Source organism: Cricetulus griseus, chromosome 4 (genome assembly GCF_003668045.3).
Source record: "Cricetulus griseus strain 17A/GY chromosome 4, alternate assembly CriGri-PICRH-1.0, whole genome shotgun sequence".
NCBI lineage: Eukaryota > Metazoa > Chordata > Mammalia > Rodentia > Cricetidae > Cricetulus > Cricetulus griseus.
This window is the reverse complement of record NC_048597.1, coordinates 68,954,812-68,968,533: the sequence shown is the minus strand read 5'-3', so window position 1 is coordinate 68,968,533 and position 13,722 is coordinate 68,954,812. Positions and strand designations below refer to the sequence as shown.

Here is a 13,722-nt window from a genome sequence, read left to right as displayed (position 1 = left end):
CAGTAAGAGTGGATATAATGTCACAAGCTTCTGTAGCTTCAGTTCCAACAGATTGGAACTGTGCTCTCTGCAGGCAACAAGCATGTACATGATTCGCAAATATACATGCAGAAAAAATAACCCCCACACACAATTTAAAAAATAAATAACATAACAGACACAATCAGAGGAAGAAGTTGCCATAAGATCCAAGGTTCTTTTGTGGGTTTTGTTTTTTTGTCTTTGTTTTTGTTGTTTTTATATATAGCATCAGGTCTCTGAATGATGTTTTTGATAGCTAAACCATTTATTGAAAAGGTGAGAAGAGATTGTGGTTGAATATAAAATGTCTCTGTAGTGCATGATCTGGCTTTTTGTAACCCATTCCCTATGGTGGGATGCCTTGCTCATCCTTGATGCGCGGGGGGGGGGGGGGGGAGCTTGGTCCTGCCTCAACTTAATATGCCATGCTTTATTGACTCAGCATGGGAGGCGTTACCCTTTCTGAGGAGTGGATGAGGAAGGGAGAGAAAGGTGGGGAGGGAGGCCGGACAGGAGGAGAGGAGGGAGGGGAAATCGTGGTTGATACGTAACATAAATTTTAAAAATTTAAAATGAAAAACAGGGTTATAAAACATAATTTGTTGATAAAAAATTCTTGGTGTGCCAACATGAATGCCCTAACCCTATTAAATTTAAATGATATTAAAATATCAACAGAAAAACATTGGAAGCCAATAACCACATTGAAAAAATTTTTTTAAAAAAAAGGCATTTCATTGCAGAATCATGGAGATACAATTAAACAGAACTCAACATACAAAAAAAAATGTCTCCATAGGCTCAAGGTTTGAACACTTGGTCTCTCACTGATAGTGTTGGGTAGTGGGGCTGGACCCAAAGACATGTCTAGAGGCTTTCTTGCCTGGCCTTATGCCTTGTTCATGTTCTGCTTACTAAATGACAATATCAAGTGACCAAATAGTCTCTTACTCCTGCTACCATGCCTCCTCTAAGTAGCTGCATGCTTTGGGACAAAATAAATCCATTCTTCTTTAAACGTTTTTGATCATGATATTTTATGACAGAAACAAGAAGATAACTAAGAAAACATTATAGAGTAAAAATAATTTGTCTACTAGGCTTATTATAGATGTCCTTATGGTTCATCTCAGCTAAATGATTAAGTGGTTTAGGAATTCCCACCAGAAATATAGAATGGCATGGATTAGCACACAAGGTTTTTACCAGTCAGTCAGAGTACCTCTATTGTATACACCCAAAGTAAATGTCTTGATTATATCCAAAATTAAATATGTGAGCAACTCTTTGAAATTGTTTACTAACTTTTCTCTCTTTTACCTTTTTCTTTTCTTTTCTTTTTTTTTTTTTTTGAAAGCATGGTTTTACTATGTAGCCTTGGTTAGCCTGAAAGTTGCTATGTAGACCAAGTAGCCTCAAATTCACAGAGATCTGTCTGTGTTCTGTGTGCTAGGACTAAAACCAGGCTTTATGTTTAACTTTTTGAATGAACCATAGTTCTAGGTATTGTCTCAAGCCTTTATTCTGCACACACACACACACACACACACACACACACACACACACACAAAAAAAAAAAAAAAAAAAAAAAAAAAAAAAACCGTTAGCTGCCAGGAAGCTGGAAAGAAAGTTCTTACATGTTTACCTGTGCATAGGTGTTTCCAAAAATTCAATCTGGTATTGCTTCTATTATATCTACCCTATATCTGATGCATAGATATGGTATAAGATGGAGTATTCCTAGAAAAGTTATGCACCAAACCAAGGATGTCACAGTTAGGTTGTAGTGTCTCTTAAAAGAAATTTCAACACTTACTGGTTTATAGGAGTAACATTGAGACAAACCACTGGGCTCAATTATGGGAGGATTTCCTGTCACACACAGAGATAAGCAATTAATAAGATCCTTAGGAGGTCTACATAACTCAAGTAGTTTGGACATCCAATATTAACCATAAAAACTGCTTTTAACATATAAACTGCTGTTTCTGTTCATTTTAATTTATAGCTTCCCATCTTGGCCCAGCAACATGTTTTGTGTATGTGGGGTCAAAATATTTGTCTCACATTTTTCTACAAGGTTCCTTCCTAGGATCTGATATAGATGAGTCTGAAAAAGCACAAAATCAATTTTCAAGAGATAGAAATCATTTCCAGGACCACTAAGGAAGTGACCATTGTGCCATATTAAATCAGTAAGCCACCATGTTCCAGGTCTAACTTTTCTTCCTTATTTATTATAACATTTACATGTGACAAATAATAGGATCACTAAACCTAAAGTTAAAACAGGAACATAATACAATCTAAATAGCAAAGGCAATACATGAAGGACACAGGCATTTTAATCAATTTTAAATGTTACTCAGCAGTTTGATCTCATTGAAATTTGCAATTATTTATTTATTTATTGTGTGATTGATTGATTGATTGATTGATTGATTGATTGATTGATTGATTGATTGAGTTTGGGATATACACCACAGTGTACATGAAAGTCAGAGGAAAGCTTGTGAAGTCAATTATCTTCTTCCACTTTTACAAGGATCCTAGTGTGGCAACTCAGGTTGTCCAGTGCAGCAAAGGTCTTTACCCGCTAAGCCATCTCACTGGTCCTTTGGGATATTGAATTGACTGGATGCTCGACTGTAAGAATTTTGATAATCTTTACTTTTTGTAACTCAAATGTATTCACATTATATTTTTCTTAAACTTCAACTCTCAAAACCCTTTTGCAATATACTTTAATCTTCTAGTTTTTCTATGTTGATCCTACCTATCCAAGAGCATGGGAGATCTTTCCATTTTCTGGTATCTTCTTTAATTTCTTTCTTTAGAGACTCTGATTTCTTTCTCCACCAATGTGTCATTGGTATATAGTAGAGCTACAGATTTTTTTGAGTTAATCTTGTATCCTGCCACTTTGCTGAAGGTGTTTATCAGCTGTAGGAGTTCCCTTGTTGAGTTTTTCAGGTCACTTATGTTGACTATCATATCATCTGCAAATAGTGAGAGTTTGACTTCTTCCTTTCTGATTTGTATTCCCTTAATCTTCTTTTGTTGTCTTATTGCTCTAGCTAGAACTTCAAGGACAATATTGAAGAGGTATGGAGAGAGTGGACAGAAATTGTGGTACATTTACACAATGGAGTACTACTCAGCAGAAAAAAATAACAATTGAATCTTGAAATTTGCAGGAAAACTCAAAGAAACCATTCTGAGCGAGGTAACCCAATCACAAAAATACAAACATGATATGTATTCACTCATATGTGGACCTGCTTTATGATACATAGTAGTGACCATGATTTATCAGAGCTGTTTTTAATGATGTTGCTCAGAATGGTTTCCTCCCAGATGATGACTGAGAAACTAATTAAAAAAAAAATGATGCCAAGTACCAAAAGAGTAACAGAACTCTGCTGTTTTCTGGGATTTTGTTTTTTACTTTTTTGTTGTTATTGTTTGTTTGTTTGTTTGTTTGGTTTTGGTTTTTGGTTTTTTTTTAATGGAGTGTGCTGGATGCCTCTACAATTTTGTTCAAATGCAGAACCTGGAAAAGCTGTTGCTGCTATTGATGTATAACATATTGCCATTATTGATATATATATATATATATATATATATATATATATATATATATATAATTGAAACTCAAATATGTGATGAATCCAAGGTGTTTCAGTGAGTGCTCACCTGTGCATGCAAATTTGATTTCATCTTTAGTAAGTAGTAAAGTTATATGCTTGCCAAAAAAAAAAAATAAGTGACACACTGGAAGACAAATGTCACACAATTTCAATTTTATGTGTAACCTAGAAATGATGAACTTATGGGAACAGAGAGCAGAATTGTGGCTATTAGGCTTCAATGTGGGTCTTTTAACAATGGGGAAATGATTGGTTTAAGGATATAAAACTGCAGTTGGACAAGAGGCATGGACTCTCTGAAGTCTTGAGGTCTACTGAGCATGATATTTTAAAAGTTGTGAGATAGGATACTTTAAGTGTTCTCAAAACAAAAATGATGAATATGTGTGATTTAACATATTAATTGGTTTAATTTAGCCATGCCATTGTGAGCATACTATATTCTGTATCATAATTGTGCATGACTTTATGAGCTGAATAAATGAACGGAAAAAAATTTAAAAAGAAGCTTACAGAACACCAAATAGATTGGACCACAAAAAGAAGTCCCCTCACCATATAATAACCAAAGCACCAAACTTAGAGAATAAAGAAAGCAGCAAAAGAAAAAGTCCAAGTAACATATAAAGGCAGACCTATCTGAATTACAGTGGACTTCTCAATAGAAACCATAAGATCCTGTATAGATGTTCTACAAACGCTAAGGGAACATGGATGCCAGCCCAGACTACTGTATTCAACAAAGCTTTCAATCAATATAGATGGAGAAAACAAGATATTCCATGACAAAACCAGATTTAAGCAATACATATCTACAAATCCAGCCCTACAGAAATTACCCTCCCCTGATAATGAGATTGATGACTGACTTATATGCCATCCTATAGCCTTCATCCAGCAGCTGGTAGAAGAAGAAACAGAAACCCACAAATAATCACTGAATTTAACTGGAATCCAGTTACAGAGAAGGACGAGTGATGAGGAAAGGGGTCCAGACCATGATGGTGAAACCCACAGAAACAGCTGACCTGAACAACAGGAGCTCTTGGTCCCCAGAATTATAGCTGGGATACCAGCATGGGACTGAACCAGACCCCAGGAACATGGAATACAAATCAAAATGGAAGAAGTCAAACTCTCACTATTTGCAGATGATATGATAGTCTACATAAGTGACCCGAAAAACTCTATCAGGGAACTCCTAGAGCTGATAAATACCTTCAGCAAAGTGGCAGGATACAAAATTAACTCAAAATATCTGTAGCCCTACTATATACTGATGACACATTGGTGGAGAAAGAAATCAGAGAAACATCACCCTTTACAATTGACACAAACAGCATAAAATACCTTGGGATAACACTAACCAAAAAAGTGAAAGACATGTGCCATAAGAATTTTGAGTCTCTAAAGAAAGAAATTAAAGAAGATACCAGAAAAAAATGGATCATTCTCCCATGCTCTTGGATAGGTAGGATCAACATAGAAAAATGGCAATCTTGCCAAAAGCAATCTACATATTCAATGCAATCCCCATCAAAATCCCAACACAATTATTCACAGACCTTGAAAGAAAAATTCTCAACTTCATATGGAGAAACAATAGACCCAGGATAGCCAAAGCAACAATATAGGAACTTCCAGAAGCATCACCATCCCTGATTTCAAGACCTATTATAGGGCCATAGTCCTGGAAGCAGCTTGGTATTGGCACAAAATTAGACAGGATGACCAATGGAATCGAATTAAAAACACTGATATTAACCCACACACCTATGAACACCTGATTGTTCACCTATGAACACCTTTTGTCAAAGAAGCTAAAGCTATACAATGGAAAAAAGAAAGCATCTCCAACAAATGGTGTTGGCATAACTGGATTCGGACATGTAGAAGGTTGCAGATAGATACATATCTATGGTCATACACAAAACTTAAGTCCAAATAGATCAAAGACCTCAACATAAATCCAGCCACACTGAACCTCATAGAAGAGATGGTAGTTGGTACCCTCAAACAAATTGGTACAGGACACTGCTTTCTGAACATAACACTAGTAGCACAAACATTGATATTGACAATTAAAAAATGGGACCTCCTGAAACTGAGAAGCTTCTGTAAGTCAAAGGACATGGACAGCAAGACAAAATGCCAGCCCACAGACTGGGAAAAGATCTTCACCAACCCCACATCTGACAGAGGGCTGATCTCCAAAATTTACAAAGAACTCAAGAAGCTAGCCACCAAAACACAAAACAATCCAATTAAAAGTGGGGTACAGAACTAAATAGACAATTCTCAATAGAGGAATCTAAAATGGCTGAAAGACACTTGAGAAAGTGCTCAACATCCTTAGCCATCAGGGAAATGCAACTCAAAACAACTCTGAGACACCATCTACTCCTGTCAGAATGGCTAAAATCAAAAACACCAATGACAGTCTATAATGGAGAGGATATGGAGAAAGAGGAACACTCCTCCATTGCTGGTGGGAGTGCAACCACTTTGGAAATCAGTATGGAGACTCCTCAGGAAATTGGAAATCAGTCTACCACAAGATCCAAGAATTCCTCTCTTGGGCATATACCCAGAGAATTCACACTCATACAACAAGGACATATGTTCAACTATGTTCATTGCAGCATTGTTTGTAATAGCCAGAACTGGGAAGCAACCTAGATGCCCCTCAATTGAAGAATGGATAGAGAAAATGTGGTACATTTACACAATGCAGTACTACTCAGCAGAAAAAAAAGACAATGGAATCTTGAAATTTGCAGGCAAATGGATGGAACTAGAGGAAACCATCCTGAGTGAGGTAACCCACTCAGAAGAAGATAAACATGGTATGTACTCACTCATGATTTTTAGACATAGAGCAAATGATTACCAGTCTGCAATCCACACTGCCAGAGGATCTAGGAAATAAGTAGGAGCCCAAGAGAATATTGCATAGTCCCTTGAAGAAGGGGATGGGGACAAGAACCCCTGACCAAAGGGTGAGCTCAAGGTGGGGAGAGGAAGGAGGTTGGAAGGGAATAGGGGAGGGGGGAGATGAAAAAGAGGACTGAGACAGGGGAGGAATAGAGGAGGGCAAGAAAGGAGATGCCTTGATAGAGGGAGACAGTACAGGTATGGAGAGAGATCTGGAACAGGGGAAATGTTAGAAGATCCACAGTGATGACTCCAACTAATTATTCAAGCAGTGGTGGAGAAGATGCCATTGATGTCCTTCCCCTATAATGAGACTGATGTCTACCTTAGTTACCATTCCTAGAGCCTTTATCCAGTAGCTTTCGAAGCAGAAACAGACACCCACAGCTAAGCACTGAACCGTACTCCTGGAATCCAGTTGTGGAGAGGAAGGAGGGATGAGTAAAGGAGACAAGAAGGTGCTGCAGAAACCCACAGAAACAGTTGACCTGACCTAGTGAGAGCATGGACACCCTAGTCATAAAGCTGGGGAAAGAGCATTGGACCAAACCAAGCCCTCTGAATATGGATGCCAGCTAGGAGGCCAAGACAGTCTATGGGACCTCTAACAGTGGAGCCAGTCCTTAACCCTAGAGCACAAATGAACTTTGGGGGCCCATTCCCTATGAAAGGTTACTATTGCAGCCCAGATACAGCAAGGAGGGCCTAGGACCTCCCCCAAATTATATGACAGACTTTTAAGATCCCTCATAGAGGGCCTTATGAGGAGGGCCTGGGGAAGAGTTGGGGGATGGGTTAGGGGGGTTGGGGAGGATGGGAGGTTGAGGGAATGGGGGGATGAATATGTAAATATGAGTAGTAATTAAAGAATTTAAAAAAATATTTTAATACCAAAATTTTTAATAAATAATAGTAAAAAGCCATCCCACTACTAAAGAACCCAGGTCCAAATGGATTCACAGCAGCTTTCCATTAGACCTTCAAAAAAATCTATAGAAAACCCTTTGTAACCTTCCAAGAATATTTCCTACCTAAAAGCAGTTATCTTTTTCTTTACCATTCTTTGTAAAAATAATATTCATACGAGTTTATACTGTTTTTTTACTTCATGGTTTCCTCCTGTTTTATTTCATTTATAAAATATAGTAAACACATTTTTTTTTGGTTTTTCGAGACAGGGTTTCTCTGTGTAGCTTTGGAGCCTATTCTGGCACTCGCTCTGGAAACCTGGCTGGCCTCGAACTCACAGAGATCCACTTGCCTCTGTCTCCCGAGTGCTGGGATTAAAGAGGTGTGCCACCAACGCCCGGCAGTAAACACATTTTTAATAAAGGAAATTTAAGTAAAGTCCAGGAAACCATGTTTGAAACACAGAAAACTTATATAATTTCTAACAAATACACATAAAAAGATATTAAATCTAGAGATAGAGAGAGAAGTTATTAACTCAAATGCATTGTAAAAAGGAAATTATGATATAATGTAACTCATTAGGATCATTTGGAAAGATTAAGACATCCTTTTAAGTCTTCAAGCAAATTAAGAATGTTTTCAAATTACTATTGAAGCATAACTTTAAGCCAGAATAATAACTTAACTTGGAATGACAAATTCTACTCATTTCTGTTTCTGTGTACACATTATGCAAGCAGGCGGCATATGTCCTCCTAGTTTATCCCTAGGATAGTCCTCAAATTATACAATATTTACATATTTGAACACAAGTTTTTATTTGCAATGTAATTCTTCTAACTTGGTTTCTTAGTCACTGGATCTGTCAGCCTGAATTGAATCTGAATATCCACTCTGTCATAAGACATCCACTCCAACCTGTGATACTGAACATAGAATTTATGTCTCAAACAGTGTTTCACTATATCAGTTGTGTAGCCCTTTGGTGTCCAAAATTTTTTAATGAGTGACTATGATACATATTCCCTAGCATCTCTGCAACTCATAAGCCTTATTCTTAAATAATTCTGTACACACGCCTCTCCTTAGTCTATTTTCAGGCATCCTATGATTGCAGGAGAGGTGATTGTCATTTATATATTCCTCTAAGTTCAGAACTAAGCTACCTTGGACCAGCCAAGCCAAGGGAAATGGCCAAGCCTTTGTCTCTGTAGATTTGGACATGAGGGATCAATTAGAAGAAAAAGAGGCATATCTAAGGTTTAGTGATCCAAGACTGTGCATATAAAATACAGCATTTGCCATTTTCTCGTTCATCACTATAGCATGTGAGAAATGGAAGCGAAATGTTTCTTGAGCTTCACTCAAAGGAGTAACTAGTAAATAAAGATATTCGGAACAAGCAGTGAGACTGCTTCAGAAAAGAAAAGAGAATCTTTCTGATTTTATCACAAATAAGATGACTAGTAAATAATTCTTGAAAATTTATTTCTAGGTATTTTGGTGGACAAAGAAATGGAGAAGTGAGTTTTGGACTGAGGTAGGACTGCTATATTTGAAAGATGATCTTGTGGTTTACATGACAGACTATGTGAGCAGAGAGGTATGCTGAAGCATTCCTAAGAACAACAGACTGTCATCAGGCAACAATCTCATGGTAAATGTTCTTTCTCTAACAAATACAAGACCTTTGGACAAGGTGAGTCTAGACAACAAAGGAGGTGTTCTGGTATGGTTTTCTTATCATGAGGAATTATTTCCTCCTGAATGGAGAATATGAATTTTCACTACCAATTATAAAAGAAAAAAATGAGCTTAAAATGCAAGAGGAGCAACACAAATGTGTTTGAATTGTATAATGTGGTATTTTGAAAGTAGTGACCATAAATAAGTGGCTGAATTTTCTGGAATTGAGGATTCTCAAAAGCAAAGACCAAAACAGAGCAAGGCGGTGGACACTTCTTGAGGACCTGATGCATGCTGAATACAGACAGCTCATTGAGGTTCAGGTTCTTGGGTGACCCAAGGGAGTTTTAAATCTAAGTAGAGACTATGATAGCCAATTTCCTTTGTGGTCTCATGCTCTGTAGATTTCTTGCTAAGTATGTGTCTCTGTTGTGTGTTATGTGTGTAACCTGTAACTTTGGCAAAAATTAATCTAGCATTCTGCATTTGTAGCACTCCTGTATAAAAGGACTCTTCATGGCAGGGTTTTAAACAACTCTATACTCTTTGTGTATTCTGGAATAATCAAGGGGCACACTAACAGTACATATATCTTGAGCCACTGGAAGATTTTAAAGTTAAAATGTAACCAAGAATATGGTTCTTCCCATGTCTCTGGTGTGTTAAGTAATGCCCAGAACAAATAAATTGTCTGGAAATAAATGTAAGATCTTTGGCTGTGACACAATGTCTGAAATCCTAAACCCTCCAGTACCAGGTATCTGGCTGCCTAAAAATACATATTTCCTAACATTATCTGTCAAAATTATAGTTTCTAACATTGGAAACAAAATAATTACTACTACCACTACAGTCCTCAAAGTGCGTTTATAAATTACTGAGAAGTGGTCTAGGAGTACACATCTGAGCTTTCCTTTCATAGAAATCAATCAAGTGGGGCTGGGGTGTTGGCTCAGTGTTTATAAGCACTGACCACTCTTCCAGAGGACCTGGGTTCAATGCCCAGCACCCACATGGCAGCTCACAATTGTAACTCCCATATCTTATCTAATACCCTCATACATGCTGGGAAAACGCCAACGGACATATAATTTAAAAAGAAAAAAGAAATGTAGCGTGAGAAATGTTTCTTTTGTGAAGACTCTATCCAAAGCTTGATATTGTAAACATCTCCTGAGGGGATGACTAAAATATTCCTTCTACTATATCTAACTCAAGGAAGTAAAAGAAAGTGCCTATAGGAGGTTCCTCTTTATTCAGAAGGCATGGTGGAGAAGATAAGATTGTAAAGTTAATGCTGTCAGCTTTGTCAGTAATGAATGTAATAACCTGCTGTCTGTAAGGATAAGATTTTATTCATTTGAGCAGGCACACTGGTTAAGAGCTTGCTGTGCCAGAGAGTAAATATCAATGAACAGAAGCCAGGAGTTTATGTCCAGGTAGGCAACCACCTTTCTAACACACCCACGAGTCTATAGTTTTGAGAGATGTGACTGTTTTCAAATCCACAAAAGTCACCAGATATTCTTATTCCCTCTAACTAGTCTTCTCTGCATGGTCCCCACAGCAGCTCCCTTCTGAACAAGAGCATCCAGTATGAGGACTAGAAATATAGCTAAGAGCACATCTTACCGTTGTGCCATCTAATCCATATCAGAATCCAAGTTGGTGTGGTTTACACAACTGATCTCACACCTGCCCTCCTTAACAAACACTTCTGCCTGTTCTCATCAACTACCCCTTCCCTGTCCGTTGTTTACAATGTTAAGTAAGGAACTTGACAAAGATCTGTTTACATGATACCTGTACAAGAATCTAGAAACAGGGGATGTGTTATGAGTTTTTCATAATGGTGATGATTTTTCTATATGCTTTATATATCTCTCAAGTCATAAGTGTTTAAGTAGTAAGAGTACACAGGATGCTTGTCTTCCCATTTTTCTGTGCCAGTAGTAGTCCTGTGCACTCACCATGTTCCTGCCTATGTATTCCTCACTGTCATGCTTTGTTCATTAGATAACTATAAAAGTGTATTCCCATTTTTCTGTAACAACTTTCCTCTTCAATTGTGTTTGTACTTACCACAGACACATGAAATGCCAGTCAATTTGTTACTCTATGTGAATAATTGCCACAAACTACTCTTTGCTGTCCTTTACTTTTGATCCATGGGATGTGTATAGTATAGGACCAGTTGAGGAAGGATGGCCAGAAATGGCAGACTTGGAGAGGACAGGAAAACAGAAGAACCAGGGGAACACAGGCTGTACTTAATTATGTTAAATAACAGGCTCATGTGGAGCTACTAGTAAAAAAAGTGTTAGCTATTTCACACCTATGAATTGAGAATGTGGCAGGAAGTAAGTGGAAAGGAATATTCAGGTCAGATTTCAAAATAATCCCAACAGAATGACATTGCTGGAGGAAGAACAATTCTTTGCAAGCATTCCTTACTAGCTAGTTCCTCTTTATTCCCCTGCCCTATTTCATATAGTGATGTGTTTCACTTTTAGGACCCTATTCAAGAAAGATAAAACAATACATTTTCATGGAGAAATGGAATCAGAGCTCAACTGATTTCACTTTGTTAGGATTGTTTCCAGAAAACCAGACAGGCCTTCTGCTTTTGCTGCTCATCATCTTTGTCTTCTCTCTGGCCTTGTTTGGAAACTCAACAATGATCCATCTCATTCGTGTGGATCCCAGGCTGCACACCCCCATGTACATTCTTCTCAGTCAGCTCTCTCTCATGGACGTGATGTACATTTCTACCACTGTTCCCAAGATGGCATTTAATTTCTTCTCTGGCCAGAAAAGCATTACCTTCCTGGGCTGTGGAGTACAATCATTCTTCTTCCTAACTATGGCATGTTCTGAGGGATTGCTCTTAGCCTCCATGGCCTATGACCGTTTTGTGGCCATTTGCCACCCTCTTCATTATCCCATTCGCATGAGCAAAATGATGTGTCTGAAGATGATCATAGGATCCTGGACACTGGGCTCCATCAACTCTTTAGCACATACAGCCTATGCCCTTCATATTCCTTATTGCCATTCTAGGTCCATCAACCATTTCTTCTGTGATGTCCCAGCCATGTTGCCCCTGGCCTGTATGGACACTTGGGTTTATGAGTACATGGTGTTTGTGAGCACAAGCCTGTTTCTCTTATTTCCTTTCCTTGGCATCACAGCTTCCTATGGAAGGGTCCTTTTTGCTGTCTTCCATATGAAGTCAAAAGAGGGAAAGAAAAAGGCCTTCACCACATGTTCAACTCACTTAACTGTGGTGACATTTTACTATGCACCTTTTGTCTACACTTATCTGCGACCAAGGAGTCTCCGTTCCCCTGCAGAAGATAAGATTCTGGCTGTCTTCTACACTATCCTCACTCCCATGCTCAACCCCATCATCTACAGCCTGAGGAATAAGGAAGTCCTGGGGGCCATGACAAGAGTCTTTGGGACATTCTCGTCTACAAAAACATGATCATTTCTTCTCTACTAATCTTTCAGTTTCCCTGGAGAATATCAGAGAGTAGTGCTATTTATTGCAAATGTAATGTGTGCCTCACATATGTTATAACTTTCTGGTGATTGACTACTTGTTGGGATTAAATATTTTATATACTATTATAATTGCCACATGTTAATTTTATTTGTAGCATTATAGTCAATAGTATAAGCAGTAAATATTAATAAATTACTACACTATTAACATATGGTTCATATACATTATGAGTGTACAAATACTTCTATAAATGTGGTAGTATTTATGTCAAAGTTAGCACATTGTTTCTAAAATTTGATATCAAATTATTTCTTTGCTCATATCTTTTGCTTTCATTCTTCACAATATTTTGTGTGTTGCATATTTACAACACATTGTTGTTTGAACTATATGCATTTTGTGTGACCAATACCTACATGGGAAACTGTGTTGAAAATGGACCAACATAGAAGTTATGAAATGTTACAAGAACATTAAAACTAAGCACTAGAAAGTACAACTTCACCTCAGGTAGAGTTATTCTCATAAGAAAGGACAATAGATCTGGGAAGTGGTGGTGCACATTGCCTTTAATTCCAGCACTTGGGAGGCAGACGTAGAAGGATCTGTGACTTCAAGGCCAGCCTGGTCTATATAGCTACACAGAGAAACCCTGTCTTTAAAAAAAAGCAAGAAAGGGCAATAGTTATCAAATGCTGTTTTATTAGGAAGAATGGGGAACTACTATACTCAGTTGGTCAAAGTACAAAATAATACAGCCCTAATAAAAGACAAATATGGAATCTTCCTATTCCCCTATGTGCCTAAATTTAAAGAGAACAAAATCAAAGTTTTTAAGGCTTATATACACCTTATCCCAGTTCTGTTCTTGTTATCTAGAATTGGTCCTGGTGTGCTATACCATAGTGGGATAAATATAGTTATGATGGGGAATGTTCTTCTGTGTATATGTGTGTCTTATTGGTTGATGAATAAAGCACTATTGGCCAATAGTTCATGGTTTCATATTTC

General features: G+C 37.6%; 1 protein-coding gene across 1 annotated transcript; it reads left to right on the top strand.

The window, feature by feature from the left end:
* Window positions 1–11,751: 11,751 nt before the first annotated feature.
* On the top strand, window positions 11,752–12,690 carry LOC100764516 (olfactory receptor 2L13). The gene has a single exon (XM_027413280.1). It carries the CDS (start codon window positions 11,752–11,754, stop codon window positions 12,688–12,690), a length of 939 nt encoding a protein of 312 aa, XP_027269081.1.
* The last annotated feature ends 1,032 nt before the right edge of the window (window positions 12,691–13,722 follow it).

Coding starts and splice junctions, on each gene's coding strand:
- LOC100764516 (XM_027413280.1), top strand. CDS start 11,752: ATGGAGAAATGGAATCAGAGCTCAACTGATTTCACTTTGTTAGGATTG.